General features: G+C 55.8%; 3 protein-coding genes across 4 annotated transcripts; 1 reads left to right on the plus strand and 2 right to left on the minus strand.

Moving 5' to 3' along the window:
- Nucleotides 1-1,219: 1,219 nt before the first annotated feature.
- LOC107324445 (SLAM family member 5-like) lies at nucleotides 1,220-7,058 on the plus strand. 2 transcript variants are annotated; one of them, XM_015884469.2, is made up of 9 exons: nucleotides 1,221-1,363; nucleotides 2,593-2,886; nucleotides 2,972-3,238; nucleotides 3,376-3,402; nucleotides 3,761-3,856; nucleotides 3,941-3,985; nucleotides 5,178-5,230; nucleotides 5,547-5,651; nucleotides 5,817-7,058. In XM_015884469.2, the coding sequence occupies exons 1-9, from the start codon at nucleotides 1,315-1,317 to the stop codon at nucleotides 6,060-6,062; spliced, it is 1,182 nt and encodes a 393-aa protein (XP_015739955.1). In that variant the 5' UTR covers nucleotides 1,221-1,314; the 3' UTR covers nucleotides 6,063-7,058. The 2 variants fall into 2 exon arrangements, with proteins under 2 accessions (XP_015739956.1, XP_015739955.1); XM_015884470.2 differs by lacking the exon at nucleotides 3,376-3,402 and having other exon boundaries at nucleotides 1,220-1,363.
- A 3,789-nt stretch (nucleotides 7,059-10,847) lies between these two features.
- VANGL2 (VANGL planar cell polarity protein 2) lies at nucleotides 10,848-16,929 on the minus strand. Its single transcript, XM_032449193.1, has 7 exons — nucleotides 16,650-16,929; nucleotides 16,446-16,566; nucleotides 14,323-14,930; nucleotides 13,847-13,983; nucleotides 13,437-13,572; nucleotides 12,937-13,171; nucleotides 10,848-12,676 (listed from the first exon to the last, which is right to left on the minus strand). Exons 1-7 carry the CDS (start codon nucleotides 16,718-16,720, stop codon nucleotides 12,416-12,418), a joined length of 1,569 nt encoding a protein of 522 aa, XP_032305084.1. The 5' UTR covers nucleotides 16,721-16,929; the 3' UTR covers nucleotides 10,848-12,415.
- Nucleotides 16,800-27,533, minus strand: LOC116654390. Its single transcript, XM_032449154.1, has 4 exons — nucleotides 27,296-27,533; nucleotides 21,973-22,220; nucleotides 18,207-18,342; nucleotides 16,800-16,913 (listed from the first exon to the last, which is right to left on the minus strand). The coding sequence occupies exons 1-4, from the start codon at nucleotides 27,531-27,533 to the stop codon at nucleotides 16,864-16,866; spliced, it is 672 nt and encodes a 223-aa protein (XP_032305045.1). The 3' UTR covers nucleotides 16,800-16,863.
- Between the last annotated feature and the right edge of the window lie 303 nt (nucleotides 27,534-27,836).

The raw sequence follows: 27,836 nt of genomic DNA on the forward strand, positions 1-27,836 counted from the left end.
GGTAACACGATTACTACTTCTGTATTGAGCAACCATAACTTGCATGCACCCAGTGCTGAAGAAGCAGTTGCATTACCCCACAGGGTAAGCTGAACACACACACTACTTCCCCTCACCCTCCCATAGCCCAGCACTGGGGTGAAGAGCAACAGATGAACCCGTTCCTTCACCCCAGCAAGAGAAATCATCACAAGTTCAATGCTAGACATCCCCATCTGGCCTTACACACTTCCCCACTCCAATGTTGATATGGTGTCAGGATGAGACTGCTTCCCAAAATAAGCCCCATTGGGGAAGTAGCTGTTCTGTCTCAGCTGACCCTCTGCTGACCAGCCTGGCAAAGCCCTCCATGGGTCAAAGCACTGCATGGGTCCTCTCTCTCCATCCTCTTACCCTTTTGAAGCCTGCAGAGAGCCATGCTGCTGTAAGAACCAGTTCCAGAGGTGCCCATAGAGCAGTTTGTGCAGGTAGAGAGCTCAGCTCTCATCTCCCTTACACTGCATGCCCCAGTGATGGAGGTCTATGAGCACCAACACACTGCTCACACTTGTAGCTGCACTCATGCCTTATGTCACTACTGCAACACTCAAGCCTGAAAGCAGTCTTTCTCACCTTAGGTCTTCATTCCACGTATCCCATGGGGTTTTCTTGCACCTCACTCCTCCCAGGAACACCTGGGAGCCCGCTGAGAAACTGAATTGGTCTTAAGGAAAGGCACTTGCAGGTGGGTAGGGAAATGCCTACAAGGCCCCTACGTGGAGATGGCAGCCACCAGGGGGACAGTGTGCACCTTCATCCATCCACACACCTGTGTCCTCAATAGGGCAGAGAGCACCTGGGAGCTGGGGCTCACCCAGATGTGGCCCCCATACACACTGCTCCCCATTGACTACTCAGTTCTTTCCCAGCTTACCAGACAGTGCACACACTATGGAAGTTCCATCACACGTCTCCTGCCAGCTGCTGGGCTTGGAAGAATTCTATTATCACAGATTCCTTCCTTAGGGACAGCATTTGGGGTGAGCCGATGGATGCAGAAGAAGGCATCAGAATGGATATTAGGAACAATTCGTTCTCCAAAGGAGTGGTGATGCATTGGCACAGTGAGTTGTCACCATCCTTTGAAGTGTCCCAGCACTTTTGGGGGTTTGGAGATGATGACAAAGTGGGGATGGGCTGGGCTTGATCTGAGAGTTCTGTTCCGACTGTAATGACCCTGTAGTACTTTGAATTCACCCACACTTCCTTTTGTCGCTGCAAGCAAGTTCCTATCTGAGCAGAGCACACACAGCCACGCTACGGGGTCAGCCGGACATGTTTTGGTGGCTGCTGCTCACCTCCCTCCTCCAGCAAGCAAGCAAGGGTGAGATGTGCGCTTCCCTTGGGGTCAGAATGGGGAAGAGGGGGGGATCCTGAGGGTTGGGGTGGTTTGGGGACACCCAGGAGAACAGAGCTCCAGCAGTGCTATCACGGAGCCACCAGCACATTGTGCAGAGCCCTCTGTGGGGACAGATGTTGTTTATTTAGCTCATTATTAGGGCTTTGCTGTGCTGTCCCAAAGCAGTTGGGCAGATCCTAGATCTCATCCTGGTCCTACTGCATATTCTAACCAATGATGAGTGCCAGCTTCAATCTCCTGCCTTGTCACTGCTCTCTGTGCCCTTCTGCTCCCCTCCTGTGTCAAGCTTGGGGTCTGTGCCCTATTGCCACCCATGAGCTGCTTCAGATTTTTCAGTGCCTCCAGCTCTCATGCTTTAATCACAGGGTATTTAGGTACTGGAGAGTCAGCATGAGCTCTGCTGGGGCCCTGGCTTTGGCCAGGTGCTGGCTCAGGATGGGGTTTGCTCCCCTGCAGGCTGGAGATGTTCCTTGTGGTCAGAAACCAAAGCTTCATGCAGGATCTTCAGCTGGCTGCTGCACTTGCAGGTGCAATGGGAGCGCAGCTCCGATGCTGGTGGTGACCCATCCTTCATTACCAGCCAGGGCAGGGAATTGTAGGATATGCATCATGCAGCAGCTCTTCCATCCCTTCCTTTCCATCCCTATCTCCCCTACCAGCACTTCCCCACAGACAGGACAGCTCGTCCTTGGTGCTTTCACCAAGGAAGGAGGGTGGGCAGAGCTGCCTTTGCTTGGCTTCAAAGATGAACACTGGGGTAAGAGCACATCCTGGTGCCAGGATCCATTGTTTCCAAGCTCTGAGGGGAAAGCTCCGCTTCAGATCCAAGCAAGGCAGCAGGGATTTAAAATGGGAAGTAGCAAAAATGACAGGGCAGTGTCTTCCTCCTCCTCAGAAGAGGGAAATGTTAAATTAAAGGAAGAAGCCACCTGCTTTCCACAGTCTCATCTGCCGTGAATAGGGAACCTGCTTGACTTCTCTGAGCTGATCCCAATTCCTCCTTGCGCTTTTGCTTCACCCCTTGCATGCTCCTGGTGCAGCCTCACACCACGTGCTTGGGGGATGTGAAAGTACAAAGAACAAGAAGGGGCTCAGGGACCAAAAATCCATCTCCTAAGGTGGTAGGGCTCCAGAAGAAGCACCTTGGAGCCCTGTCACCTCTCCCTTGGGCTCAGCTGGGTTTTTCTTTTCAGTGTGTGCCAGTGATGGGATGGATGTGGCTGCAGCTGAGGGCAAGTCTGTCACGTTCCACCTTCAGAACCTGATAGGAGAGAACTTGGTCTGGAGCTTCCGTGGCGAACCCATATTGTTCATCAAATTGGGGGCACCTCCTGAAGTCACAGTTACTGACAAATCCTTCATGTCCCGCGTGGTCTTCCCCAGCAATGGCAGCTCACTCACCATCTTGCAGCTGAGGAGGAGTGATTCTGGCACCTACTTAGCAAAAAATAATGAGTTCAAAATGAAATTCATCCTCCACGTGTACCGTGAGTGCTTTTTGCTTCTGGCCCCAGGCAGGTTTAGCGGGGTGGAGGGGTTTGCTGACAGCCCCCATCCCCACACTTCTCACAGGTGAACTGTCAGAGCCAACAGTGAGCTGCACCAGGTGGAACTGCTCAGCTGAGAGCTGCAGCTACATGCTGCACTGCTCAGTGGACCCCCCTGAGGACAGTTCCTTCTTTTGGAGCTACAATGAGCAGCCAGAGAGTGAAGAACCTGAGTTGTTGGTGGTGGAGAGGCAGCACCCTGCAGATCCAGACCCTCTGCCATATACCTGCACAGCAAAGAACCCCATCAGCAGCCGCAACACCACAGTCTTTCCCTCTGCCCTTTGTGCAGGTGAGAGCTTGCACACATGGGGGATGCTGGGGATGCACTGGGGATAGGACACATCCTGCAAAGGATCCCCAGTCAGGGGCTTTGTCAATGCACTCAGTTCTCTTCTCCCATCCCTGTTCTCTTCCCAACACCACCAGAAAGCACAGCCCGCATCCCTGTTACAGGTGAGTTACCAACTGCCTGCGTCCGGTCAATGCCTGAATGTCACAGGGTCCCCCAAGGCACCACTGCTATTGCCATGCTGACCCAACTCCACACTGGAGACTGGGGAACCTGATGGCAGAGCAGTTTACATCTTTCTACAGCTCCCAGAGGATATCAAGGCTTTCTGAGAAGCCTCAGCATTATTCACTCTCGTTGCCACTGGGAAAGGAAGGGGGGTTGGGGGGGGAGGAACAGAGGTTCGAGGTGGGAAAGGCTTAGTAGGGTTTGAAGCATCCCTGCTCTGATGCTGGGCAGAGGTGCTTTGGAACATGCCTGGGATATCCCTTTGTTGTTGCCAGAACCTCCTTCTCTTCCCAGACACCTTTTCCAGCAGACACACTGTCACCATAGTGGGATTTGTGATTGGACTGCTCTCACTCTTGGCTATCATCATTATTGCTATTAAATTAAAAGGTAAGGTGCGGTGTCCACAGCTCCCTGCCTGTGTGACAGTGTGTGGGCTGCTGCTAATGGGAGCCCTGTGTCACTTCTACCCAGGAAGGAGGAGCCACAACCTACCTGGTCCTGCATCTCCCAGAGCAGGTAGGGTTCCTGGCTCCCCCAGCTTCTTTCCTTGTCTATTCTTGGTCACTGAGATCCATAGGAAAACCATCCATCAGCACAGCTTGGGAGTGTAGCTGTTCCCACAGCCCCAGATGCATTCACCCCCCGTGTCTGTGTGATCCCAGTGTTGGTTCCTAGTCGTACTTGGGCTTGCAAGCCCCCAGTGCTCCCCATACCTTCACCCTTCATGTACAGTGACAGGGAAAGGTGCCCATGATCCATTTTTGGAGACCTTTTTACCCTCCCCAAGGGAAAGAAGCAGAGCCATGAGGACATCTCCAAAGCACGAGGGACTCTGGGGACAGGAGGGAGCCAGCCAGGGTGCAGAGAAGTCAAGCAGTGAGGTGGCTGTGTCCCATGCAGTAAAAGAAAGGAGCCAAGCCGAGCATCCCCTGCCTGCAACAGCCACCCTAAACCACTGCTGCCTGGATTTCTTGCTTTTGGGGGCTTTGTAGAAGGAACTCCATCACCTGTGCTGAGGCTCAGGGTACACATCCTGCATTGGACTGGCTGCAGTTCAGTCTTGAGGGACCAACTGTTGTTTCCACTCCCTGGCATCCAAGGCCATTCAGTGGTGGATGTGCCATGCACATCACTGCCACAGCTGATTCCTAAAAGGGATCTCATGGACCTCTGCAATGTGCGTGTTTTGTTCTTTCCATAAGCTGAAATAAAGCTGATGCAAAACAGGGGAGCTCCTGCCTTGTGTCTTGCATTTGTGTCTGCCCAAGTGGGATGTGCAGGCACATCCAGCACCTGGAGCAAAGGTTTCCCCTGGTTGTTCTTTGGGGCCCAGCCCCTCTATGGGAAACAGCAAAATGCTGCACAAATGGAAGTCCACGTGGCTGTTTCAAATGATAGAAACTGAAAATTACGACCCCGAGCCCCAAATACAGGCTGTAAACCCACTCTCCTTCTCTATTTGATGTGCTGACACCAATGCTTTCTGAAATGGTACTTAAAATGGAGAAGAAAACGCATGAAAGCAGCCATGGATCCTGTATGTAAATAAAAAGCTGATTGTCCATAGCAAGTTGCTTTGGTTGCCTTTGGCTGCAGGTGCATAGCTGTGGTTTTGCATGGGATCCTTGCAGTGAGGAGCATCCCATTGGTGCAGCAGTGATTCTGCTGCCAGCACTGGGGCTGCCCCTCTACCTGTATGACTTTGCAGGGCTTGAAGCAGAGAACACGACGGTGTATGCTGAGGTCGGTTCTATCCAGCAGGTGAGTATATCCCTGTCCTTTTTGTGCATGGCAAGATGGGTCTGCACAGCTGCAGGATCTCTGCCTGGGATGGGGACAGCACAGGGGATGTGTGGTGGGGACACAGAGGAAGGACAGCAGCTGGATAGCCCCAACTTCATCTGCTGCTTCCTCCTGGGAACTCAATGTTGGGGCAGCCACAGCCACCTGCCTGTATTTCCCCTGTGCCTCCAGGGTCCAGTGCTGGGATGTGCTTCCTCACCCCACTGAGCTCAGGGGTCCTGTGGAGCTGTGCCCATTCTGTGCCCTGGAAACACTTAAATAACTTCTTCCACAGATGCACGTGTTCCCTAGGGAACAGAAAGGTGACCCAAAGAAGTCGCCAGCCTCAGATTTGGAGACCTCCAAAACCATTTATGCCACCGTCCAAAACGTGGCTCAGGTGGGTTGATGCTTGTGGCCATCCCTGGGTGCTGAGACCCTGAGTGGAGACAGGGCTGAGCCACAGCAGGATGGGGGTGCTCATCCCATGGCATCATCACCTTGATGCAGAGGTATGGGATGGCACAGCTGCCAGGAGCCAAAGCAAAGCTTTGTCTGTTTGCAGTCTCAGACAGATGATGAGAAGATGAGCAGCAGGATGCTGGGGCACTGTGAGCAGGAGAAAAGCCCCTACTCAACAGTGGCTGAGCTGTATCCCATAGCACAACCTTGCAGTGCCCACATGCCTGCTGTGAGCATGGATCTGCTCTCTGCCACTGGGGATCCATCACAGAGACAAGGAGACGAGCACTCTGGGGACGCAGTGCTCACCTGGGACAAGAGCTCTGATCATGTGTTGCCATCTGGGTGAGGTTTGGGATCCTATCTCTGCGCTCTGTGGCCACACCAAAGGACAAGGATCAAAGCTGTGGCTGCACACCCAGCCCTGCCCTGCAGAGACGTTGCTCTTGGGATGCTCCCACAGCAAGAAACCTCAGCAGAAGCTGCACAGAGGGACAGGAGGACTCAATGAGCCCCTTCCAGTCACAATTTTATTTGCTTCTTTTAACTTGCTGAATACTTTACTGCTTCGGTTACTGAACAAAGAAAGTAAAAATAACACTTTGTGAAACGTGGTAGAAAATCAAGTGTGAAAACACTCACCTTTGCCATCCTTGCATCAACCTCATGGTCTCCATAGTGCCTATTCACTACACCCAGCATTGCTCTGTGCTGCAGTTCAGCTACGTGTGGTCCTGCAGGAGATGGTGCAGGGCTGCACTGGGAAGGAGGGGGTTCATTCTCAGGGGAATATGTGACAAGGAATGTGGCTCGGTGCCATTCTGCACAACTCCTTTTATATACTGGTATGTGAAGCACTGGAGCCTTGTGGTTACAAGGAGCTCTGAGCCCCCCTGAGCAGCTGCCAGCCTTGAGATGCTGCATGGGGAACACAGCTGGGGCTGCTCCTTAGCAGGGACTGGGCTTCAGGGGAGGGGGGATGTGATGCTCTGCTTGTCCCAGTGCCCCTCGCCATCCATTTCCAGACGGACACCACTCCCAACGTGCTGCTTCCCCAGCTCTTTGTCTTGTCTGCACGGATACTGAATTATTCAGGGATGGAACCGGAGATCCTTTGAAGTGCTTGGCACAGGAGAGCCCTCTAGGAGCTGCCAGAATAGAAATGCAAGGCACATCTGAGCTCCATTTCTTTCTGCTTCTCTCTTTCTTTTTTTCGGATGAAAACCATCTTATTGACAAACCCACGGTGTGTTTTCTACATTTTCATACCGTGGTCATGCATGGTTCATTTTTTCTGTGTCTTGAATTCGTATCCATCAAATAAAAACAGATTTGATCCTCTGTGCGTCATGTGTTTATCCAAAGGGTTCATCCAAACCTGTCTCAGACCTCTGCAGCTGGATGGGGCTGTGCACAATGTGGTGGCACCGGGGCATCACCACCATTCGCCCTTTATCCATTGCCCCATCACAGCCCCAGCAATGCCCCCAGGGATAATATTAGGCCATGAATCACCCCATGGTGTTGCCAACACCTTCATGCTTGCAGGAAGCCGTTGGCAAGGCAAAAAAAGGGGAAGGAAGGCACACTGCAAGGCTGCGGTAGGGGCTCCCAGTAGAGGATGGAGGCGAAAGGAGTGGGGCACGGGGGACTCTGCCTTGCTGCGCTCTGTGTGGGTGTCGGTGAGTGGGGTTGGGGGTCAGGGGCTGTCCCAGCACCCATGGTGAGGTGGGGAGGAGGGGGAGGACGTGGGAGAAAAGTGGGTGGCGTGGTGTGAAAGCAGCAGGTGTGACACCAAGATTGCAGGGCGGTGCTGCAAAGCCAGGCTCCAGGAAGCAGAACTACGAGCTCACTCTGCTTTGCTCGCTGTCCTCAGCCCTTCGCACATCTTTGGGACTCTCTGTGTGCACCCCAGCCCTATTGCACACCAGAGTGCAACCACCCTCATTAACAGCTTTCCTGCCTCCAGTGGCTGCGTCACCGTGAGCGCATAACCACGATGTCCCCACTGTTGCAATGTGCCATGGGGCACACTCAGCCTTAAAGCCCTGATGTACCACCACCACCCTCACACTTTCCCTACCATTATAATGCTGCTGGCTCCAAAAATCCCCTGGTGTCATTTCCCCACTGTGCACAGCCCCCACTGCAGCACCTTCTTCTGGGAGATTTGAATCAGTCTTACCTTGAGTTCCTGACATTTGAAAGCACGGTGTTGGTGCTGCTGAGGCTATTCAGCCCTAATGTGAATTAATGAACTTTGTTCTTAGCGTTCGCCCTCAAAGGAGATGGGCCAGGGGACAGCAACATCACCCAGCAGAGTGATATCTCAGAGGGAGCTCCCACCACAACCACCAGGGATGTAAGTGGGATGACAACGGGACCAACGGGCTCCCCCAGCCCCTCTGGTACTGGGAACCCCACCACCATCACTGTGCCACTGCAAGCAGGTGCCCCAGGGAACCAAACCCGTGAGTCCTATGGAGAGGAGATGTAGCTCGGGGATGCACCACTGCCCTGGAGTGTCCTGCAGCCCCCAGAGACCCTGGTGCACTGTCATGGGCAGGGAGCCCTCAGCTCTTGTCTCTTTCCATAGGAAATGAATGGGGTTTTCCCATCAGGTACTGGACCCCCATCATTTTTGTGGTCATTGCTTTGCTCGTGCTCTTCTTCACCTACCGCAGGACCAAAAGCAACGGTGAGCTGTTGTGTTGGGGCAATGGCACCACCCAGGCTTCACAGGAAAGGGTGTTGGCAACCTCAGAGCACCACAAAATGCATCAAAGCATCACCTCCCCTGGGACGGCTGTTCCTGCTCAGTTTGGCACCATTTGGGCCGCCCTGTTTTGGCCTCAACACAGAGCCAAGCAAATCCCAAACCACCTTCCCAGCTCATCCCAAGGAAAACCTGGTTTTCCAGGTTGTTTTTCTTCTTTTTTTTTTCCAGCCTCCTTATTGTAACATGTGTGTCTCCCTTATCCCACAGGGACACCAGAGGCAACCACCTCCATCAGTGATTTTTCAGGTGAGATTTCAGCTGGTTTCTTGCTGGAACATTCTTTACCCATTCCTACTGCTTGGATTCACCTCCACTCACTCCATTACAGATGTGGCTGACCCAGAAAACGACACAGCTCTGATTGTCCCTGCTGCTCAGGTGGGGCTGCTCCCCAGCTGCTCTTCCTGCCCCCATCCCCCCTTCCTCCCCCACTCCAAATCTGCTTTGGGCAAGCTGCATTCTGTGCCTTAGTTTCCCCTCTTTGGTGTGCCTTGATGAGGATGCTCAGCATTTTATTTTGCATCATTGTCCCTCTCTTGCAGAAGAGATCAGACAACCCACTGCCCCAGGAGCTGAGCAAGACCACCCCCAGCCTGCCAGCCCCCCCCTCAGAACAGCCTTCCCAGGTATTTCACCTCATCCCTGATGCCATCAGCCCACAACCTTGAGTGCACCCAAAGCACCGGCCAGGAGGGTTTTTGGATGCTCTCAATGTGCCCTAGGGCTTATGTCCCCATCAGCACCCCCCTTTTGCTTCTCAGCAGCCCACAGACCCCACCACTGCAGGCAGTCCCCTCTGCTCTGGGGTTCCTGTTGATGACTGAGGATGAAGCAGGGGAGCCAGCAGCTTTTGGATACCCTGAAGGAATATAAGGCCACTCCAGAGGGACAAACTGTGCCAACACACCTGGGCAGGGGACAGATGGATGCAGGAAGATGTGAGCATCACAGGCCACTTGGGTTCTGCCAATGGATGCTCTGGTGCACGGCCACCTCCCTGCAAAATGGGGACCTGTGTGGGACATGTGTGTATTTACTGCACCCAGAGATAGAGCTGGGGGGGAGGGAGGGCAATGGTTCATAACGGAGCCAATAAAGCAGCCTTTTGCCCCAGAAATCCTGGATTTTCTGCACCATCAAGCTGTCATTTACCCCTACATGGCCCAGCACACGGAAGGAGCGGGGGGTAGCTAAGGACTGGGGAATGATTGGAAATGTTAGTGCTAAATTACTCATCTGGGGGAGAAATCATGCAGCGAGCAGCAGCCCCATCCGCCTCTTGCTCTGCTCCCCCCCATGCACAGCAAAGTGCAAGGTGCAGGCTCAGGGTGATGCGTGGGGGGCTGAGAACAGGAACTCAAAAAGCACTAAAAAAAAACCATCAAAGGGACCACCAACATCCCTTCCCAGTGACACGGGTGCTGGTGCAGGTGGGTGCTGAGCTGTGGGCGTTGTGCACATCTGCTGTTTGCATGCAGCACTTGCAGGGTTTGCAGGCTATGGGGTGGGAGACACACACATCCCAAAGGGTTCGGGTATTTCTTCAGCCCTCTCTCGTGCTCTGCTCACCCCAAGCCCTTGGCCCTGGAAAAGCTTAAATCCCCATCCTCATCATCTCCAAATTGTTGACCAGATAATCCTCAGAATTTGGTCTCACAAACCCCAAACCCACAGCTCCATAAAGCACAAGACTTTGGTCCCATAAGCTGCAAACTCACAGCTCCATAAACCCCAGATACATCCCTAAGAAACCCTAAGACCTTGGCACCACAAATCCCCAACCATTGGCCATGCAAACCCTAAATCCTCGCTACTCCCATCCCCAAACCTTTGGTCCTATTAATGCCCAACCCCCATCTCCACAAACCACCAACTTTCACCTCCACAAACACCAAATCCTCCCCTCCATAAACACGGTCCCATAAACCCAAACACTTGGCCAAAAGTTTGAGGCCAATGGAGCCACGTCAGCCTTAAACCCTGAGCTCCACAAACCCTAAATCCCTGACCCCACAAACTCCTATCCCATAGCTGGGCTGTGAGCCCTCATGGGGTAGTACAGCATCCTCCCTATCGTGCTCTCTAGAGGTCATATATGGCACTGCAAAGGTGTGGGGTTGGGGGGGAAGCCAAAGGCAAAAACTATCCAATGGATTTATTAAAAATAAGAAAAAAAAGAGAGAATTTTAGTTCTTCTATTTCAAAATTAAAACAAAACAACAACAATAATAACAATAATAATAAATCAACTTCCTAACACTGCAAACAGTAAAAAAAAACCGAGCCCTTTTTTTGTCCTCTTTTTATATAGATATATATTAAAAAAACAATTTTACAATTCTGCTTTATTTTTGGTTCCCCCCCCCCTTCCCCTCTTCTCCCCTCCTTTCTTTTCTACACACATGCACAATGTCTTGGCTCTGCGGGGATTGGAGACCAACAAAGTTTATTCCTCTTTCAATTTCAACTGGAACACCTTCCCCCCCTCCCTCCCAATCCCCCCTACCCCATAACCTTCCCAAGGCCTACACAGATCTGCTCTTGCTCACTGAAGAAGTCTTTCTTTTCGCAATAAAACAACCCCCAAATTGGGCTCCTGGCCGCACCAAACCCCAAAGGGCCACGTGTGTAAACGGGACTGGAAGCTGCACAGGGCTGAGCGGGGTCACAAAAACCATGGAAAGTCTGGAAAATAAAAGAGATTTCCAGAAAAATCCCTGGGAATTTGGGACAGAGCCCCCCCCCCTCCACACACACACACTACATCCCACCCATTTTGTGCTGGGTTAAGCCCTTGAAATCCATTTGGATCCGTTTTCTGCTACTGGTGCTTACTGGGAAGCCCCCTGCCCCTTGGGTAGGGAGGGGGGACACGCATGTCACAGTGATGAGGTTTGGCAGCTCTCAGGGCCAAAGAAAGCCCAAACCTGGCTCGGGGTGACCCCCAGGATGAAAAGTGGATAAATACAGGAACCCCCACGAGGTATTGGCAGCCCTCATAGAGCTGAGGAAAGGCAGAAGCTGTAGTGCAGCCCTGAGCATTGGGGTCCCCCCTGCTCCGCACCCCTGGGGGTCACGGCATCACCACCTCTCCATAGGACAGGAGCGAGGAGCCCACTGAGCACGGTCTCCATAAAGAAGCCCTTTGGAACCAGCACCAAGGTCTGGGGGTGCTTTGGGCTGTCCTACTGTAAGCCATGGGGTGCTGCACCCCAAATCCCACTGCCCCTCACCAGCCCCGCGAGGCTGAGAGATGAGCATTAGAGGTGATGCTGGATGAGTGAACTCAATGATCTTTTCCAATCTCTGTGGTTCTGGTAGCCAACACGTGTTGGAATGGGGCAACAGCCCTATGTGAGGGGTGTGCTGGAAGCTGGGGCACCCACATCGCTGGGATGTTTCTCAGCTTCATCATCAGATCTCCTCCTGCTTCTGTGAGGAGCTCCATGCCCAAAGTAGTAGGGAGCTGAGGGTCTCCCATGGCAGCAGCACCGTGCCTGTGGGGTTTGCCCCAATCATGGGGAAAAGAGAAGGGTTCCATAGCAGCCTCAGATCACAGGAGTTTGCAAAACACTCCCAAAGTGACATTATTACCAACCAGCCCAGACACAGGTGATGCTTTAAGACCGGAGGACGCAGCAGTCGCAGCTGAAGAGGAAGACGCAAGAGATGCTTCAGACCTGGCCACGAGCAAGGCTGCTGGTGCAATGAACTCAGCCAAAGGTCAGCCCTTGGGTAGGGGGGATGGCACTGAGATGCTGCCCGTCCAGCTGTGACACTGTGCTGTGCTGGCAGTGCCTCCTGGGGATGGCTGTGAGGAGCTGGATGTGGGAGCGTGGGGCCTCGTGCCAGGGAAGGGGCTTGGTACTCAGGGACCTGCATGATCCAGGCCACCCCAGAGCCCCCCTGCAGCAACTCTGTGCTCACACGGAGGTCTCAGACTGCAGCCTCATGACGAACTTGTGCGACTTGGGGTCCACAAACTCCTCCGAGAGCTTGAAGAAAGGGATCTTCTTGGTGCTGACCACCAGGCTGAAGTCATGGCGTTTCAACACAAAGACCACCCCGTCTTTCAGGCCATTGGTCACCGGCTCCTCACTGACCAGCGTCCACTGCTTGGCCAGCCAGCGGTCCTTATGGTACTGGATGGTGGGCCCAGCACTCAGGTACCTCTCCAGGAACGCCTGCAGGAGAAAAGACGTGTGAACATCACCTTCACACTGCTCACACTTCTATTTATTTGCAGCCCCGAGCTGCCCAGCAGGTCCAGCAGGAAAAGCCTCCCAGCGGCTGGGAACCTGCCCCATCCTTTCCTCCCTTGCTGTCACACCCGCTTTTCCAGCTGCACAGCACTGAAACGCTCTCCCACCCTTCACCCTGATGAGAGATGCTCTCATGTGTTTGGGCAAACCCACCCTGGGGTCCCTCGTCCCACTCCACACACCTTGGGCGTCATGTTATTGGTGATGCAGAAGGACAGGTGTTGCAGGATGCTCTCCATGCTGTGGTACTGCTGCTGCTGGGTGGTGCGCAAGTATTTCTGCATGGCCCTTGCCATGGATGGGAAGATTGCCTGGGCTGCTTCTCGAGAGTCCATCATCTCTCCTGGAGCTTTTTGCTGTTCCTCTGTCTGGAGGCGTTTGATATGAGTGAAAGCCTCCTCCACTGCAACCACAAGCCTGCCAAGAAACACTCATGCTGTCCCCTTGGACATCTCCAAAAGCCACTTGGATGTGGCCCTGTCGCCAGGAGGAGCCAATGTGGCACCTCTCCACCCCACAACCCAGACTTGAACCCCAAAGCAATTCACCCCAGTACCACCACCCTGTTCCCTTTGGGATACCCATGGCTGCCCCCTCCAACCCAGCTCCCCGGGGAGGGGTTGGGTCCTGGGATGGTCCTTTAGAGCCCCCCATATCCCACTCCCTGCTGACATCCTCATACCTGGCACGGCGTTTCCGCACCCTGCGCTCATGCTCTGCCTCCTCATAGTAATACTCATTATGGCTGTTGTCACGCCGGCGTGCGGCCGCAGCGATGACAGCCCGGGACTGCCCCGTGGAGTTATTGGTGCTGTTTTCTGTAAGAAAAGGGGTGAGATATTCCCCTTTCCAAGTGCTGCCAGCACAGCCCCATCCCACGGATGGGCCCGACGTGCTCCTGCTTGCAGCAGGGCGGTTCTGCTGTGGGTTGGAAACCGGCGCCCGGCTTGCCCGCGACAAATGCACGCAAATCCGGAGAGACCGGCTGGAAGCCCAGCATGGGATGGAGCCTGCAGGGTCAGGGGTGGGGAGGAAAACACTGGGACAAGAGGAAGGGGAACAAGAGGAGAAGGCAAGGGAATGGGAGCTCACCCTCGCCGAGGGAATAGACTTTAAACCCGGACATTTTCTTGGACAGGACGGATTTTGGCAGGTTGAGGAGGGCAGGATTGTAGACTGGGAAATCGTGGTAATAGTTCTCCAGGATCCAGACAGCCGCTCGTTGGATGCTGCAGGGAAATACAGTGGGCATGGAGCACAGAGAGCAGGTTAGCACTGCGCTGGGACAGGCATATGGAGACAGGACAGGAGGGAGGAACAGAGCTGGCACTGCAGACACAGGGATACCTGGGCACTCAAAGCTCCTCCAGACGGATTGCTGGAGAGCAGCAGGACGCAGCATGCACACACCCAGCTGCAAGTGCACAAGCACAAACACAGATGTGCACACAAATGCACACATGCAGATGCACACACACAAACACATGGGACTGCACAAGCACCCGCACAGCCCGAGCCCACCCAAACACGGTGCCACCCCATAACCCACCCACCCCATATCCCCACACCTGAGGTGCCCGACGTTGTAGAAGCGGCTGGCCCCGTCGGTGGAGCGCACGGCCTTGAGTGTGAACTGGGGCTGGAGCTGGCGCAGCTCGAGCAGCACCACGGCCAGGTAGTGCACGAAGAGCAATGCATCCACCAGCGAGACGGCGTACTGCACGATGCCCTGATAGTTGCGGTCCCGCGAGTCCAGGATGCGCACGCCATAGAAGAGCCAGTAGGAAACAACCAGGAGGAAGACGAGCACCATAAGCAGCGCACGGAAGACGAAGACACGTGGGAAAAAGGCCTTGGGGCGGCGGAAGAAAAGTGCCCAACTGCCCAGAAGGAGGATGAGGAGTTTGAAGGCCACGGAGATGAAAAGCCCCTCGCAGGGTGTCCCACAGGGCTCCAGCTCCTCCCGCCACAGCAGCTGGGGCAGCAGCATGAAGGCGAGAGGGGTGAGGAAGGCGAGCAGAGCCAATGCCCCGGCCAGCGCGACACCCAAGTGCCGTGAGCAGTCCAGGTGAGCGCTGTCCTCCATGTCCTTGGTGATACGTGTGATGTCATCGTGGGAGATGCTGTGCTCCGACGTCCCCGTCACTACCGTGGTGGTCTCGCCCCAGTTGTCATCCTGGGGAGGGGAGAAGGTTATGAGGCACGATGCTGAAGCTCTATGGGACCCCAACACAGCCCGATGTCCCCCCCAACATCAGACCTCCAAGCCTGGCGTGCTGGCTGGAGCCATCACCCCCATTGAGCAGCCGAAGGACAGCGCTGCAGGCAGAGCCCTGCAGGAAATTCCCCTTTGGAGGCTCCGCGTTGCGCTCCACCTCTCCGCCCCGCGTTCACGACGCGGCTGAGAGCGGCTCTGCAAGTGGAAGGCATTCTGTTTCCAGGCAAATCCCCTCATTAGCAGGGCCAGAGCCAACACGCCTGGCCCCGTCCTAACACAGCCACTGCCTCCTCCTCCGTGCAGCTCCAGCACCAAGCAGAATGAGATCGGTGGTGATGAGCGCCGGCGGCCACACGCCGGCTCCCCATGAGCCCATTTTGGGGTATGTATCTCTCCCCAGAGGATGCAGCAGTTAAACCTCTTTTCCTTATTAATATGCTTGGGTTTTTTTTCAGGGGGAGGGTTTGTCTGCTGTTTTTTTTTCAGTAGTATTTACTGCAAAACTTCCATGGAAAAGATCCACCAGTAAAATCCCAGCAGCCGATGCATCCCTTCCCAAACACAGTGAGGCAGTCCAGCAGTGCAGCCACTCTGAGCCCATTCATTTCTTTTTTCCACTGAAGTCAACACAGGTGTGGACATGAGCTTTGTTCCCTTCCCAGTTAGCACACAGAGCTTCAGCAAAGGGAAAAAGATGTCACCACACAGCCATAGAAAACACCAAGGGTCTGTCTGTCTGTCCATCCTCTTGTTCTGCTCTGGCACGACTGAAGCTGGGGGCTCTATTGTATTGTGATTTTCCTCTTGGAATTTCCATATGCTGGAGGTTTCATCCCATACAGAAGCAGCAGAACCACCCCCAGCAGGGATTCTTTGGAGGGCTGAGGAGCAGAGAGTGTGGAGAAGCTGGTACCTGACTTGGACCCTTCCAAACCCCCTTTGTGTCCATGCAGAGCATCGCTGCTCAAGGTCAGGGAGATTTTGCTGCACAAATTGGGCTGGAGCAGCCCTCTGGAGGCTGCAGGTCTCGCACCACCAGCAACAGAGCTTGCCCAGCTGCACAAACCCGCTCGTCTGTTTGATCCTCCCAAAGCTGGAGAGTTGGGGTTATTAAAGCTTGGCAGAGCCAGGCGGCGTCGCCCTGCAGGCGCTGAGCAAAGAGCTGGAGTGGATCCGGAGTGAGCTGATCCCAAAGGTACCAATCCCAAGGGAGCTGATCCCAAAGGCAAAAATCCCAAGGGAACCAATTCTGAAGGCACTGATCCCAAAGAAACCACTCCCAAAGGCACCGATCCCCAGCAAGCTGATCCCAAGGGACCCGATCCTGAAGGTGCTGATCCCAAGGAAACCAATCCCAAGGGAGCTGATCCCAAAGGCATTTTCCACCCTGGGCAGCTCATGCAGCAGCCCCATCTCCTTCCACATGTCCCCCTGTCCTGACAGACACAACTCACCCACCCCTCCCATCCTTACCCTCTCATCCCCCCGGGTCGATTCATTGTCTAGCAGGGGTTCTCCTGGTGCCTGGATGGTCACTGACTTGTCCCCACGACTCCCATCCCGGCTCTTGGAGCGATGCCGGTCTCTTCGATCCCTGTAAGGCACAGGGGGAGAGCAGGGTGGGTGCAAGCCCAGGTTGGAAACAGAAGACCCCCCCAAACATGCACCAATCCTCACCTGTGCTTGCGGGAGCTGCGGGAGTGCCCGGATTTGTAGGAGTAGCCCGAATATTGCGACTCATTGTCCATGCTGTCAGCACGGCGAGGCTTGTGCCGCTCCACGTTGGGAGGCTTGGCTTTGCCTGACCCCGGGATGGCCACGGCCTCCTTCAGAGGGGGCTTCTTCAGGCCAAGGGGCACCTTCAGGAAGTCAACCGTCACCTTGAGGGACTCTATTTTGAATGCTGGGCTGGGCTTTGCTTGGAGAAATGGGAATGGCCACCTGCAGGATGGGGGGACATATGGGGTCAGGGCATTGCCATGGCCCCCAGACTCACACCATGGGACTCCTGGAGTTCTGCCCATGAGCATCCCTATGGCTGTGATGGGGCCAGCACCTGCTTGCAGTCCCCATAAAACAGAAGCTCAGTGGGCAAAAGATGGAGGAATTTGGGGCACCTAGGGGCATCTTGCATGTTAAACCTAAGCTGATTCCAGGACTGCTACCTTCCCCTTTAGTAACACTGTTGTACAGCGAGCTTTGAACCGAGTTCTTTCGGGTGATTTACACTTTAATGAATATCACAATCGTTGTTTTAATTTGCCAAGAAAGTGCCTGGGGTGGGAGCCAACTTTAAGAAGAGGAAAAAAAAAGAGCCTGGCGCAGGCTCCAGCCCCACTCACAGTCTGAGGCTCTGCCCAAACAAGTTCCCAACACGAAGCTGCCATCTCACACTGATCACTGCAGCCCCATTGAAACAGTGAGGTTGGGGGGCTCTGGGGCGCAGGGATGGGACCCCAGGCTCAAACTGCGGCTGTGTGAATTGGAAGTGCCCATGCACATGTAAGTGTAGATGAATGTGGTGTGCCCACCTATGCCTGCACTGAGCTGTATGGCCACAGTGATACCCCTAGGGGACATCCCAGACCCACCAGGAGGGTGGCAGCCCCCCTGCCTGCCTTTCTTGGATCCCTGATGATAGGGTGGGGGACCACCAACACCCCGACCCCTTTCCCAGCCCCCTTCCCCAATGCACACCAGAGCCACTTGTGTTTAGATGGGCGGGTTACCAGGGAAATGCTATTTGGACCAAATAAAACCCGAATATCTTTTGGCCTCTTCTCTGAGGCCTTGGAGAGGGGGAGATGGGGTTGAGGAGGGGAAAAAGAAGCAAAAGAGGGGGGGGGGAGATGGACAAGGACCCCCTTTTGTCCCAGATGCTGGATGCTCGCACATTTATCACTATGGAAACAAAAGCCCCCCCATGCTGGTTGTCTAGGAGATGGCAGCGGGGCTAGGAGCTCGTCCCAGCGTCCCCAGCGTGCAATGGGGGAAGGGGCAGGGAGAAAGGGACCCCCCCCCCCAACACACACAGCCCCCTGGAGCAACCCCCCCTTTCTTTTGGGCTTTGTTGGGAGGCCAGGATCGGGTTTCTGGCAGGAACAATGCTTGGCGCAGGGGGCCATGGCTGGGCTTTTCCCCAACCCTATTCATTAGCGCCATTAAGAAGCTGGACACCGTGAGTTGGAGGAGCCACAGGGTATGGGGACAGCTTGGGGACAGTGTAGGACTCACCAGCCGGGCTGCAGACGGGTGTTGTCCCCGTCTGAATGGTCACCGGGGTGCACGGGGCATCATCAGTGTGCAGCGGGGACGGCATCCAGCTGGCAGGCAATGGGGCATGGGCACTGCTCACACGTCGGGCTCCAAGCTGGGGGGGAAAAAGGAAGGGGGGTGAGGAGGGAAGGAGGATCCCTGCCCCACCACGTCATCTCCTGTGGATCTACACCATGAGAACCCAGAGAAAAGCCCCTCCTGCATCACCCATAGGTCCCGATCCCATCCAGACCCAATCCCTCCTTGAGCCAGTATCAGGATAGGGGTTTATTATTATTATTGCTGTTCAAAAAGAAAAGTTTGCCTGGTAGATGGGGGAGAGCTGGTTCGACAGCACAGGTGGAGGAGCTGGAAATGGTTTCCCTTTGCTCTGCCCTCCCCTGCACCAGCAGAGCAGCGCCGAGGGCTGGGAGCTGCAGCCAGACACAGGCAAATGAGGAGGAAAACTCACTTTTCTAACAGCGAGGTGATTAACTATTAGAACAAACTCCCCAGGGGAGGAGAGGCTTTGCCATCTCTTGACATCTTCAAGTCCAGACTGGATGGCGTTTGGGATGTGGCTGCATCGCATTGTGGCTTCAAAGTGCACAGAGCTTAGATGGGGATGAGGGCCCCCAGCACATGGGGGCAGAAGGAGCTGCCACCTCCCTACCCCAGAGCCCATACATCTCCACCAGCCATCCCTTGTATTCAAATGACCCCAAAAGAGCCAAGTGCTTCTGGATGAGAAAACTCTCTGATTTCAAACAGCTCCAGGGAAAAGCCCAACGAGCAAACCCGATCTTCCTCTTCCCAGCAAGGCAGAGCAAAACCACATTGTGGGACACACTCTGCCCCATCCCATTCACTGCTGGGACCATAAGCATCAGTGGGAAACTGAGCTAGGCAGCATCATATTGGTGGTCTGGGGTCCTGGATTCCAGTGTGCGGCTCCACTGCTGCTGATGTTCCCAATGAGCCCAGAGGGCTGCCAGGGAAGACTGAAGCACAAGCAGGAAACCTTATGGGACACTCAGCCCTGCTCCAACATTATGACTTTTAGGCTGGCCTTGGTGAGGTTGATCCAGGGAAGAGCACAGTGAACATTCCCCTGTACAGCCCCCAAGCCAGACCCAACACAGCCCCCAAAACAGCCCCCAAACCCACAGCTCCCTGCAAACTGGGAGCCAGGGCCCCCTCCTGACCCAGTGCTGGCTCTGCCAAGCCCTGAACCCAGCACATCTGCTCGCTCCGCTGCACCACCATGCCTTGCTGCCTTCACACAATGGGCACTGTCCCTGGGGTTGGCTCTTTGCAGGGACAGCTACCACCGTTCCCCTGCACCCCACAATCAATGGGGACAGGCACAGAGCAGTGGCTGTGGATGCAACCCTGGGGGCTGCTGGACACCCACAGGTGATGCATGATGCAGAAAGCTCCGTGAGTGCTTTGCAAGGAGGCTGAGATGGAAAGGACCAGGCAGGAGCTGATGACCATTGGCACAGCATCACTACAGCACAAAGCCCTCTCCCCACCCAGCACCTTCTTGCTGTATTTCCTCCTGCTGCTGGAAGCCCCATGCTGGGAAGGAGCCCTTGCAAATGGGGCTACGTTGCTCCATCAGATGCTGAATGCCCTGAGGTGCCACCATCACATTCCCATGGAGGACTCTGCAAACTTCCATGCCAGAAGACATCCGTGGGCTGGCAGCTTCAGTGGGACTCACAGACGGCCCATGGGAAGACTGAGCGGCTTAATCCAATTCCCCCATGGGGGTCCCATTCTGCTCTCAAATTGCTCAGCGTCAGCTTGGATGCAGAAGGTTTAATATCCTTTCCCAACTGCCAGCTTTAATTACCATCACGCGGGATTGTTACAATATCCACACGAACGTCCCAGGCCCTCTGTGAGCACCCAGGGATTCCCACTGTGTTGCAATGGACAAAGCACAGCCATGCCTCAATCTATAGCTCCACAACGGAGCACCCATTGCCTCCATGAAGGTAGGAAGGGCTGTGCCAGGTGCAGAACCAGAAAATGCACTAAAAGCATGGGATTTGCATGAGGGCTCGCTGCAAAGAGATAGCCATTTGCATTGCAAAACGTGACAAGCGCCGAGGAGCCTCATTGAGCTGTGCCTTTCCCTGCCCTGCAAGGTGCTCTGGTTGCTGGTGCAGTGCTCCAAATGGGACAGCAGCGTGGTGTTCAACCCAGCATGCAGCTCCTGGGGCATCACCATGTGCTGCTCCTGATCCATGTGTACCCAGAATGACAGCCACATTGTCACATCAGTCCCAGATGTCCATGCATTGCAGGGCTGTGTGCTGTCCCACGCCATAGTTTTGGGGGTGCTGCTTCAACATGAGCATCGCAGGATGCTCCGATGCAACACAGCAATGCCACAAAGGACAGTTCCTACCCCCAAAGCAACGCTCGCTGGGTAAACAACTGCGCTCGGAGATGTGTTCTAGATCTGTTTAATCCATTCCAGGTGCCTGATGCTAAATCCTGCAGGGCTGCGACGGGCAGACGGCGGTGTCCATGGCTTCAAGCTGGAAAAGCAGTGTAGGGCTGGGGGTGGCAGAGCTGTGGTTTGGCCTCGCAGTGACTCCATCAGCCGCATCCCATCACCCTGTGACAGCTCCAAGTGGGGCAGCCAGGTGAGGAGAGCCCTGCTCTCGCTGCTCCAGGGCCCTGCCCAACATCCTGGCCACATAATAAAGCCATAAAGCATCCACCGGCCCCTCAGGAACAGAGCTGAGATCTCAGATGTGCTCAGACCGAAGACCTGGAGCTGCTTCATTCGTGCTTGATGCTGAGAGATGAGCTCTCGCCTTCCCCCATGTCCCCTCCAGCCCCATTGTCTGCGATGATCAGATCCAAACAAGACACCGCATCGCATCACCCAAACAGCCAAATCAATCCTAGCAGAGGAGCAAACACCAGCAATGCCCTTCCTGGGGTAACCCTTCCTAACATGGGGCCACCCCAAAGACCTCAATCCCTGCAGGGATGATGGGGGCTGCTGATGGAACAGCAGGAGGGGACCAGGTTGCCCTACATCCCACAGTGCCAGGAGCCATGGGCTTACAGCATCCCAGGCATCTCCCATGGAACCTTCAGCCATGCCCACCTCCCCCAGCACAAAGGCAGCATCGGGCTGCCCCCGATCCCGGCTCGGTCCCAACCTCTGTGATTAAGTAACAGCCGTCCCAAAAGGCTCCGTGAAGATAATATTTAATTCTTCTCTCTTGTTATTATTATATTTTTCCCTAAGCCTCCGCCTCGGTGTTACAACACGGCCTGGCTGGGTGGGGGGGCTCAGCTTCTGCTCCCATTAATTGCAGCTCAACACGGGACACGGAGCTCATAGCACCGGGACAAACCGGGTCCAGCAGGTGAGCAGTACCGGGCAGCCCCCACCTCACCTCTACCCCTCCAGCTCCAACCCTATACCCACCCCCGGTCCCTGCTTTACACCGTGGGAGCACAAAGAGCTCCGGCACGGAGGTTTGAAATCCGCAATCACAGCACGGCAAAACCCAGCCCCGATCCAGCTGGGCCCGAGCATCCCCCACGCTGCCTCCCTCACCCCCCTCCCCACACCCCGCAGCGCCTCCCCCCCATCCGGGCCGCGGCCCACGGAAGTCCCCATATCCCCCTCCAACCCCTCTATGCACCGCTGAGCCCCAACCCCACCGACCCCACCGCCCCCACCCGCTCCCGACCCCCGCCCTACACTCACCGCGCCCCGCACCTTTGTGCGCGTCCCCCCCCCCGGCTCCGAGCGCAGCGGGATCCCGGAGCTGCGGCGGCAGAGGAGGCGGAGGAGGAAGGAGGAGGAGGAGGAGGAGGAGGAGGAGGAGAAGAAGGCGGAGGAAGCCCCAAATCCCGACGGAGCGGCCCCGCAGCTCCTCACTTTCCAGCCCCACCGCGCCCCGGACCGGCAGCTCCCGCCCCACCGACGGCCCCGCACCGCCCCGCAGCCCCCGCCTGCGCCGACGCTGTTCCTGGCCGCTCCCCCCTCTAAGCCCCCTCCTCCCCATCATCCGCACCGCCCATTGTCTCAGCGCAGCGCTCCCGGCGCCCCTCCGGGGCTCAGCACGGCGGGGGAGTCATTGTCTGATGCTGCTCCGGGCTCCAAGGGGACGGCGAGGCTGGGGGGGGTGGGGTGGGGGTGTGAGGTTGCTCGCAATGGGAGGCCCCATCGCCACTCCCCACCTATGGGGGATCTCATCCCTCCCCAGCAGAGCCCGTGGATGGGAGCATGGAACCCACCGGGCTCTCGTGTCCCAACGTTCCTCTGCTCAAGGATAAGGTTTATCCAGGGGGAGGTGATTCGGATGGGTCTTGAGCTGTGACCCCATTCCCAACTTGGGTTTTTTTTTTGCCCGGATCTGGGTGTTTTGGGGCTTTACATTGCCCCTATATGTCCGCCCCTTCCCCACGGTGATCAGGGCTGCCCAGCTCAGCTCACGTCCATCACAACCAGAGCATCCAGCTGAAGTTGATGGTGTAGGGCCCAGCTTTGAGCTGAGTGGAAGCACCTGGAAGCCCCCAGGAACGAGGAGGGTACACAGCTGAACTCTGCAGGCAACGGATAAGGCTGCAGGGGGTCACAAATAACCCTAACCCCCACCCTCTGGAAGAAGGAATACAGGCAACCAAAAAACAAGGAACAAGCACACACCAGCAACAGCCTCCACACAACCAAAAAAAACATCCAAGGAAGGCAGCAGGCGCGAAACCAACAACAAACACCCACAAGCAGCCAGGGCCCCCAAACCCGAAGAAACAACCCAAAAACACAGAAAACCCGAAACCAACCACCCACCCCCCCAAAAGGGCAGGGGGAGAACACCACAGAAAACACCCCAAAACCAGGTACCAGCGGAAAACAGGCCCCCGCCCCAACAAAAAAGGCGGGGAAGAAGCCCAAAAAACCGCACCCAAAACAAAGGCCCACAGCAAAAAAACCACAGGGGCGAACCCAAAAGCTGCCGAGAACAGCCAAAACAGGAGACCCCCCCCAAATATCAACAACAAAGAGACCACAAGGGGGCGCACAGCCGCCAACCCCAACACCCAAACCACCAGCTCCCACCCCCACACCAAGGACACTCCAATGGAAAGACGTCCGACCCCCCCCAAGCACACCACCCCAAACACCAAAACACACCCCCCCACCCCAAACCGGACAAAAGAGAGACGTGCTGCTCTCCCTGTGCACACCATTGGCGAGATTTAAATAGCTTGTTTGGCCTTAAAGGGGAGGGAAGAGGCGACCCCAAACCAATATCAAGACAGTAGAGGTCCTGCGTGCGGCCGGGTAACAGCCCTGGCCATCCGGAGCACAGCGACCCCCATACCAAAAAAAAACGAAAGAGCAGACGGGGGGGGCCGGGAACGATGCCTCGCCACCCTAAAAACACGACGAAGGATAAGGAGAAACACAGAAAGAGCACACGAGATGGATCGCAACCGGTGCGGCTCAAAGCTAGAAGGACAAGGAAACCCGAAGACGCACCCAACAGGAGCCATGGAGATGGAACGCAGCGCGATAGGGTCACAGCCCCACGGCCACTGCCACCCTTCCCCCTGCAGCCAGCTGCCCAGGGCAGTCCTACTGCTCCAGGAGTGATTAATGGGCACTGGGAGCTCATTCCTGGCCAGCTGCAGCCAGCGGACCAGCCCAGCCATACGGCAACAGCAGCAATGAACGACCACGGGAAGCACAGGCACCGCCACCACCCGCAGGGCCAACATCCGGCACAGCAGGGAAAACCCGAATCAGCAAACCAGCACACACACAGCGACCACACCCACCCCCACCTCCAAAACTCCGCAAAAGAAGCCTAACGCCACACAGCAAGCCAGCACGAACACACCCCAAAAACACGCCCCTTCCTACAAACCCAAAACAAACAACCACAACTCCAAACCAGCCGCGAGGGCAACCGCACCACAAGAACACCCCCTGCCCTAACACCCAAAAAGCAAAACACAAAAATCCAACACAGCCGCGGAGGCAACCAGAGCAGACCCACACCCACGGCACCAACACACAATCACGTCAACACAAACAGCTCTCACCGCTCCGAAAGAAAAGAGGTCTGATCTCTGCCCACCCCAGCACCACACCATCGCATCCACCAAGACAGCTTTCCCAACGCCCAAACAAAACGCAGCGGCGCGCTGCCCCCCCCAACACACTCCCCACCCAGCCAGAACAGCAGCCAGCAGAAGCCCCCACCAAACCGCAGGGGGGACCCACCACACCCCACCAACGCCCCACACAGAGGAAACAGCAACAAACATCAGCCCCCAGGACACAGCCCTGGGGACAAAGCAAACCGCACGACGCACACCAAGACAGGACAGGCGGACACACCCGCTCCAAAGGGGGACATCCCTCCCGGCAACGCCACCAGCACAGAGAACACCAGACACGGACAGCAACCTCACCCCTGGCCAAAAGCAGCCCGGCCGCCCCGCACAACTCCCAGGACAGACAGCAGCAGAGAGAGAGCACAACATCACTGCTCAAAAGGAGCAGCAAGGTGGCCCCGTGCAAGCACCCACCTGGGCACGCAAGAGCAGAAAGCACCAGAGGCAGCAGAAAAGAGCAGGGGAACACCCACCGAGCAGAGAACCCACAGGACAAAGAAAGAACAAGAAACACAAGCGGGAGCAAAGACAAACAGAGGACCACACAAGAAGCAAAGACCACGAAGTACAAACAGTGGACGAGGCACAAAAACGACCAGAAGGCAACACCGAGGCCGGCAGAAGAAGAAAGCAGAAGGAAGGGATGCAAGCAGGCGCGGCACAACCACGAACATAAGCCAGAGCCGGGGCGGGAAGCAGGGGACAGCAGACGTATGCAATGAATGCAGCAGCCTGAGAGCACCGAAGGCAACCCCAATCCCCATCAGCAACAATCGCCCCCAGCCCGCAGCCAGTCACCGGCCCACGCCCACACCACGCGCCCCACCCACAATCACCATCACCCACAAGACCCACCACCGCTCAGCCCAGCCCCTGCCGACGCCAACCCATCACACCAACAAAATCGGAACAAGTCCCCCAACAACGCAACCCCGCCCACCCGAGGACCCGCCGAAGCAAAGCAAACAAAGGAACAAAAAACGAGCAACCCCACAAACAAAAGCAGCCGCCCACCCAGCAGAAGCGCAGGAGCAGAGCAGACAAACAAGCCACAAAATGGCGACACCACACAGAAAAGAGCAGACAGAGGGACCAGGAAGCCAAGGGCGGCCCAAGAGCACAGGGAAAGGGAAGGGGACACAAGACAGAAGGCAGCAGACATGGAGCAGATGGACCCAACCCCGTGCTGACACCGGAGGGAGACTCAACACAGCGCAACCAGCGACGCCAGAACCCCACAGCAGATGGGACCAGCCCGTCACAAACAAGGGAAAAAGGAAAGAAAAAGGGAAACCAGCACCCCCAGAACACCACAGCTGCTGCGAGCAGGTGAACACAAACAACCCAAAAAGGAAAGAAGAAGGAAAGCAGAAACAACAAATCCAGGAACACTCCGAACAACAAAGAAAAACACACACACCGCCCCGGCGAACCGCGTGAAACCATAAACAATAAAACCTGGCACAGTCCCAACAAACAAGACCAATCCAAAAAGGGCACAACACAACAAATAAACAACAAGAACATTTATAAATAAATGAATTCAATAAAAAGCCTCCTGGCCCAAAAGGACACAACACAACAAAGAAAAAAGAAGAACAGCCATCAACAAAGCAAGTCAATAAAGAACCCCACAGCCCAGAAGGAAGCCCATGAAAGAAGGGCAGCACTGGACAGCCATGCTCGAGCCGTGGCCAGTGCCAAGACAACAACCCAGAAGGCACACAACCCAACCGGCACAGAACAGGAAACGCACTGTGGACACAGGGGCAACGCCAGGACAGGGACGCAGCCCGGCCAAACCCCACCCGGCAGCCAGCAACGAGCAGCCCAAAAGCAAAGCGGACAAAATAAGCGCGGACCCAAACAAAGAGGAGCGCTGCGAAGACTCCTCCCACTGACAATGCAAAATGAACCAAAAAAAAAGAATAAAGGACCAAGAGAAACAGGAGCGCTCTGAACAGAGCTCAAGGCAATCAAGGAGAGGAGGCAAAACACGGGGAGGAAACCACAAGGGGAGCCACGCGCGAGCGGCGCAGAAAGGAAAACAACGCAGCCAGGGACCAACAGACAGCAGATCCACCCAGACAGAAACCAACGGGGCAGGGGGCACTGAACAGCAAGCAATCAACCAGGGCCCAGGAAACAGCACCTACAGCCACACAAAACCCAGTACGCCCTGCGGCACCAGGAAGCAGCCCAAGGAGCAGCGCAGCGCAAACCGGACATAGAGCGGCACCAAGCTGAGTACCCGGGGCTGCACCAGCAGAGAGATGGAACGGCGGCCCACTGCAGACCGCAGAGGCACAGGCCCCCACGCAGAGACCTGAGGCGGGAGAAGCGGAACCAGGGCACGGCGGGCGGCACAGAGCCACAGAGGCACAGTCAGCAGCCCATAGACGCGATCAGCGGGAAAGGCAACAAAAGCACAGACAGACGGACAGAACAAACGAGCTGCAGGCAGCAGCCCCAGCACGACAGAAACACGACAGACAGCAGAAGGACAGACAGACGTTGGGAACAGACGGGCTTCAGGCAGCAGGTCCAGCAGGACAGACAGACGGCTGATGGGCTGAGCAGCCCGCTTGGCTCAGGCAGGATGGACAGACAAAGCAATCAGACAGAGACAGGGGCAACATGCAGGAGGCACAGAGGCACAGAGGAAAGAAAGCACTCAGCCCAGCAAAGCATTCAGACAGAGACAGATGCAGCGACGGACAGACAAACAGACACAGACGAACCAAAGCACACAGCCAACAAAGGAGTCAGGTAGGAGATGGAGCAAAGGACCAACAGAAGAACAGACACAGGCGAGACAGCCCAAACAGCCAGCACAGGAGGCAGCAACGAGAGCAACCAAACGAACAACAGAAGGAACGCGACCACGCAGAGCCGCTCACCAGGGGCCAGCGCGGGCAGCAACTTGCCCAGCGCACCGAACCCCAGCCGGAACGCCTCCACGCGCAGGCGCTCCAGGGCCGCCTGCACCACCCCGGACTGCGCAGCCCCACGGCACCGCCGCCACAACGACACCCGGCACACCTCCGGCAGGCCCACCCGCACCAACTCGCCCAACACAGACCCACGCGACGACGGGCACAAAGAGAGGCCGAACTCCGCCGGCCCCCACACGAGCATGCAGGCGCCGAAGACAGAGACAGACACACAGACAGAGGCAGGGAGGACGAGCGAGCGAGGCAAAAAGGAGACAATGGGACAGGCCGGCCGACGCACAGAAAAACCCACAGAGCCCGCCCCCACCACCGACCCAGCAAAAAGGGACCCACTACGACAGCACAGCCGGCCCACAGCACAGCCCGGAGGGCTCACCGCAACAAACCCAGAAAAACACAGGATCCATAAAAAAACAAAAAAAACACAAACATCACCAGCTGGAGGGGTGATGGCAATAAACCGAGAGAAGGGCAGGATGCATAAAAA

The sequence above is a fragment of the Coturnix japonica genome, chromosome 25, assembly GCF_001577835.2.
Source record: "Coturnix japonica isolate 7356 chromosome 25, Coturnix japonica 2.1, whole genome shotgun sequence".
Lineage (NCBI taxonomy): Eukaryota > Metazoa > Chordata > Aves > Galliformes > Phasianidae > Coturnix > Coturnix japonica.

What these genes read in the sequence shown, in the direction of transcription:
- LOC107324445 (XM_015884469.2), top strand. Translation starts at nt 1,315, where the DNA reads ATGTTTTGGTGGCTGCTGCTCACCTCCCTCCTCCAGCAAGCAAGCAAG. An exon ending in TCCTGCATCTCCCAGAGCAG is followed by an intron (nt 3,986 to 5,177) that starts GTAGGGTTCCTG and finishes ATGACTTTGCAG; the next exon opens with GGCTTGAAGCAGAGAACACG. An exon ending in CCGTCCAAAACGTGGCTCAG is followed by an intron (nt 5,652 to 5,816) that starts GTGGGTTGATGC and finishes GTCTGTTTGCAG; the next exon opens with TCTCAGACAGATGATGAGAA.
- VANGL2 (XM_032449193.1), bottom strand. Translation starts at nt 16,720, where the DNA reads ATGGACAATGAGTCGCAATATTCGGGCTACTCCTACAAATCCGGGCAC. An exon ending in CGCAGCTCCCGCAAGCACAG is followed by an intron (nt 16,567 to 16,649) that starts GTGAGGATTGGT and finishes TGTGCCTTACAG; the next exon opens with GGATCGAAGAGACCGGCATC. An exon ending in CCAATAACATGACGCCCAAG is followed by an intron (nt 12,677 to 12,936) that starts GTGTGTGGAGTG and finishes TTTCTCCTGCAG; the next exon opens with GCGTTCCTGGAGAGGTACCT.
- LOC116654390 (XM_032449154.1), bottom strand. Translation starts at nt 27,533, where the DNA reads ATGCTCGTGTGGGGGCCGGCGGAGTTCGGCCTCTCTTTGTGCCCGTCG. An exon ending in GCACAAAGGTGCGGGGCGCG is followed by an intron (nt 18,343 to 21,972) that starts GTGAGTGTAGGG and finishes TTTCCCCCCCAG; the next exon opens with CTTGGAGCCCGACGTGTGAG. An exon ending in ACCCGTCTGCAGCCCGGCTG is followed by an intron (nt 16,914 to 18,206) that starts GTGAGTCCTACA and finishes CCCATCCTGCAG; the next exon opens with GTGGCCATTCCCATTTCTCC.